Here is a 4,756-nt window from a genome sequence, read left to right on the forward strand (position 1 = left end):
TTCGATATTGTCCCCTTCCGTAGTGGCTATCACGCGCTACTCGGATGAACCGCATTCGCCAGATTCAATGCGGTACTAATGCGGTACCGCATTATGCATACCTCAAGCTCAAAATGCCAGGACCTCGCGGGGTTATAACAGTTAATGGAAACACAGAACGCTCGCTCCGTACGGAGGAGCACACTGCCGCCCTCGTAGCAGAAGTACAAAGCAAACTTTTGAGGCAAACCGCCAATTCGATGATAAAGCCCCCGGACACCTTCAAGCGAATCCGGAGTACCCTGCAACAGGATCACCCGGCAGGTTCTGAGCTCTCCTAGCAATTCGGCCTCCGTCCTAGTCCCAGTAAAGCGGCGAAATTTGCGCCGCGCATCCATAATTACGCACTCAAGATACCATGGGCATAGGCGGAGGCACGGCTATGGCACGGCCCACAATGCGGCTCAACCACTTCAGGACCTGCATATCTTTACCATTGTCTATCTTTCCGGACCCTATTATCTGAAGGCCCTCTCCGATACCCTGATTATCGAACCCATCATGGGAAGGAAACACCAAGGAAGCAAGAAGCTTTGCCGTACAAGGGAATCCCCAGGTGGTCTCTGATAACGATCGCTATACCTGTTTTACATACCCACACGTAGCCTGCCCTTGGACAGGACATGTCAAATAGTCCTATTTTTGCTTATTGCACTACTTGTGTACATACGCTTTGACGTATCATTTAAATAACAATGCACAACGTTAGCTTATTATTGCATTTCTTCATCTTTTTTCCCTGTCTGCTTATTTATGACAAATTGCACCCGTACATTCTAGTACGTCCAGTGCGCCAGGGGCTTCAGTGTACCCATAACACGGCAAGAAAAGTCCGAACACTTTCGACAGTGCGGCACCCCGAACTTATAGCATTATATGCATCAGCTCCGAATCATGTCTTGGCTCAATAGTTGGGTTTGCCCGGCTCCCATGTTTTGGTACGTTACGTTCCGCTATATCGGCTAAGGTAGCACTAGGAGAACTACTGCGATTGTGTCCAGGTTCTTCCGGACGAGCACCTCAGTAGAGAAAGTCGAAAACTGACTGTCATGATACGGCGAGAGTTGGTCGCTATTCGAGAGGTCTCAAATCCTTAAAGATTTTTTCCGCTTCGGGCGAGGAATCGGCCTTGTCCAATTTAGGCGTATATAGCGCCCCAAGTTCGGCCTTTCGAATACTAGGGGCTTCGTCAAAATTTAAAATTGTAGACTTCTATGGCTAAGTGAGAGTGATAAAGCTGTATAGTCCGATTGCCTCGTTCGCTGCGCAAAACACCTCCTTAAAGGACCAATTTTTTTGGATAAAGAGTGTTTAAGATTTATCCCGAACACCTCAGTACTAGTTACATGGGGGTAGAAGCCGACGACTGGCCAACTCTCAAATTTTATAAACAGACGCACAGAAGGTAATATTTTAAATCAACAAGCGTTATATAGCGCACATGAACTCGTTTTCATATTACAGGATCATATGAGTATATTCATTCAAATATTACATCCTTAGCACATTCCTCCGCCACAAGGCGGGCACCCTTCAGGACACTGTCATAATACTTTTCGGGGTGGAGATGCTCCTTGCGCTCCGGTGGCCCCTCCTTCACCATCTTTTCGGCGTCCATCTTCGCCCAGTGCACCTTCGCACGGGCAAAGGCCCTGCACGCACCTTCAATGCAAACGGACTGCTTTATGACTTCAAGTCGTGGGCAGGCATTCACAAGCCGCTTTACCGGGCCGAAGTAGCTGCCAAGCAGGGGCTCGCCAGGCCACATTCGGACTATGAGACCCTTCATGGCCAGTTCGGCCGCCTTGTGAAGCTCGACCAGTTGCTTCAGCTGGTCGCTCAAGGGCATAGGATGTTCGGTCCCGGTATATTGAGACTAGAACAAATTTTCCATCGAGCTCCCTTCCTCGGCCCGGGAGAACTCTGTGGCATCCGATACACTGTTGGGTAGATCTGCGAACGCTCCTGGAGAGCTCCGAATTCGGGTAAGTAAAAGGAAAGTTTCCTTCACATGCTTGCTTTGCATAATGAATGCCTTACCCGGCGCTATCTTCTTGACCACCTGAATCTCCTGGAGGGCCTTTTGAGCTTCGGCCTTGGCATTTTGTGCGTTCTCGAGGGCCTTCGCAAGCTCGGACCCCTGCGTCTTAGAGTCACGCTCCAAGGACTTGTATTTTTTGACGAAATCCTGGAGCTCTTGTCGAACCTTGCCGACTCGGGCCTCTTGCTTCTCGCGCTCGATGCGCTCCTGGGACGCTCTATCTTCGGCCTCGGACATCGCTTTCTTCAGGGCCGCCACTTCAGTCGTGGCCCCTAGCAAAATTCATGATGAGCACAATCTAGTAACAACTTTCTTTTTTTTCTTTATCAATATACAGACGGGGTATCACTTACCTTTGTTCTCTTTGAGCTGCCTCTTGGTAAGGCCAAGCTCTTCCTCGGACCGCTCAAGGTCCCGCTTCAGTCCGGATACTTCCGCAGTACGAGCGGCAGCGGCCAGCAGCGAAGCCTGCTTATTCACATAGACATATTTTGATTAGACTCCTGTGATTATTATTTGATCCTCTGTTCGGCCTTTCTTTGCGAACACCAAACAGAGCATCAGGGGCTACTGTCTATACTGTGATATTTTCTCATAATTTGATTACTTACCTCAAAGCCTGTTAGGAGGTTGGCACAGGCTTTGGTCAGTCCGCTTTTGGCGGACCGAACCTTCTCGACCACCGCACTCATGATAGTGCGGTGCTCTTCGTTAATGGAAGCGTCGCGAAGCGCTTCCAGCAAGTTGGCCGATGCCTCTGGATGGACAAAGGCCATCGGCACAGACGGCTCGCCCCCCATAGCGAGGGGTCGCCTGACAAAATCCGGAACCACTGGAGGTTCCGGCACAGTATCCGGCTGGGGGCCAAACTTGCTGCAGCCCCCGACATTAGAGCCCACAGGAGTCTTGCCCCTAATGCGCCCAGTCGGTGCCCTTTGAGACAACACCTCGATGTCGTCCGTAGGCCGGGGGGAGGTGGCTATCGGGAGTGAATCACTGTTCATCGCCGACTGGCCCAAAGACTCATCCGAAGAGGATACGTCGATATGGGCTTTGGATGGGCTGCATGATCATGTTTGACATGATAAGTAATAAAACAAAACATACCATAACTATTATAGTATCCGGATACTTACGACTTCGCCAGGGGCTTATCCCTGGGCAACCACTCCTCGTCGCCGTAAGTGGCTGTTGTGGAGCAGTCCGGAAGAAGGATCCTTCCCTTCTTGGACCCCTCGGCCTCCCCAGATGGGGCGGCCTTCCTTTTCTTGTCTCCCCGGGCTGGGGGGGAGAACTTTCCTCTTCCTCCTCCTCATTAAGAGGAGGAAGTACCTCGGCAGCCTTGAACAACACCCTCCAGACATCTTGGTGCATCGTGTCGAAAAGCTCTCGCAGCGTCTCGTGCTTGGCCGGGTCGAATTCCCACATATTGAATGCCCGTCTTTGACACGGAAGGGTCCGGCGGAAGAGCATGACCTGGAGTCCGGTCAGCTCCACCGATGAACCCCAGGATAGGCCCTTCTCTTTCTAGGAGGTGAGCCGCATGGGGATGCCGGATCGAAATTCGGGGGCCGCCACCCAGTTGGTGTCGCGTGGCTTGGTGATGTAGAACCACCCCGATTGCCACCCCTTCACGGTCTCCACATAGGAGCCTTCGAGCCAGGTGATGTTGGGCATTTTTCCCACCATGGCGCCTCGCACTGCGCTTGCTGGCCGACCACCACCTTCGGTTTCACGTTGAAGGTCTTCAGTCACATGCCGAAGTGGGGCTTGATGTGGAGGAAGGCCTCGCACACGACGATGAATGCCGAGATGTTGAGGATGAAATTGGGGGCCAGATCATGGAAGTCCAGCCCGTAGTAGAACATGAGCCCGCGGACAAATGGGTGGAGGGGAAATCCTAGTCCGCGGACGAAGTGGGTGAGGAATACAACCCTCTCGTGGGGTGCTGGAGTAGGGACGATCTGCCCCACGTCTGGGAGCCGGTGCGCGATGTCGGCAGCTAGGTATCCGGCTTCCCGGAGCTTCGTAATGTTCTCCTCCGTAACGGAGGAGACCATCCACTTGCCTCCCGCTCCGGACATGTTTGGAATGGCTTTGCGGAGAAAATAAAAACTTGGGCGCTGGAGCTCGAGCACGCGAGAATGGATGGGCAGGGGAAGAAGAAGGCGTGGGTGAAAAAGAGGATTCCTTCTCCCTTTATAAAGGCAGTAGAAACTGTGCGCCTCCCTACTTGCCCCATAAAATCGCTTATTCCCCAAGCACCGCGGTTGATGGCGCGGTTGGGTTACCCATATCGGTATTGATGAGAATCCCATGATAAGGGGAACATGATCTCTGCTTCGACAAGACGTGCCAATAAAACCGCCTCGCAACACGTGTAGTGGCCGGCAGGGAAAAATGGTTCATAATAACTGGGCCATGGCAGGACGTCATGTTATAAAAAGTTGTCAGCAGATTGGGTTTGTGGAATAATATACTCTCTACGGTGGTATGTGGAATTTGTTTTGCAGAGCTGGACACGATCCTTGTGTTCAAAATTTTCTATGGAGTATTCGGAGGAGGAACCCGCCTTGCAATGCCGAAGACAATCTGCGCGCCGGACTTATCGTCATTGAAGCCTGGTTCAGGGGCTACTAGGGGAGTCCTGGATTAGGGGGTCCTCGGACAGCCGGA

General features: G+C 52.0%; 1 protein-coding gene across 1 annotated transcript; it reads right to left on the bottom strand.

Moving 5' to 3' along the window:
- Window positions 1-1,915: 1,915 nt before the first annotated feature.
- LOC147986298 (uncharacterized) lies at window positions 1,916-3,508 on the bottom strand. The gene is made up of 3 exons (XM_087541955.1): window positions 3,413-3,508; window positions 2,434-2,548; window positions 1,916-2,352 (listed from the first exon to the last, which is right to left on the bottom strand). The coding sequence occupies exons 1-3, from the start codon at window positions 3,506-3,508 to the stop codon at window positions 1,916-1,918; spliced, it is 648 nt and encodes a 215-aa protein (XP_087398081.1).
- Window positions 3,509-4,756: the final 1,248 nt, after the last annotated feature.

Source organism: Triticum urartu, chromosome 2A (assembly GCF_056163025.1).
Source record: "Triticum urartu cultivar PI428250 chromosome 2A, HENAU_Tu73, whole genome shotgun sequence".
Taxonomy (NCBI): domain Eukaryota; kingdom Viridiplantae; phylum Streptophyta; class Magnoliopsida; order Poales; family Poaceae; genus Triticum; species Triticum urartu.

Excerpts from the sequence above, each read along its gene's own strand:
- LOC147986298 (XM_087541955.1), bottom strand. The coding sequence starts at position 3,508 with ATGTGGGAATTCGACCCGGCCAAGCACGAGACGCTGCGAGAGCTTTTC. Across the intron at positions 2,549-3,412 it reads TGTTGTTCAAGGCTGCCGAG|GCTTCGCTGCTGGCCGCTGC; the intron begins GTACTTCCTCCT and ends GTGAATAAGCAG. Across the intron at positions 2,353-2,433 it reads GCAGCTCAAAGAGAACAAAG|GGGCCACGACTGAAGTGGCG; the intron begins GTAAGTGATACC and ends GAATTTTGCTAG.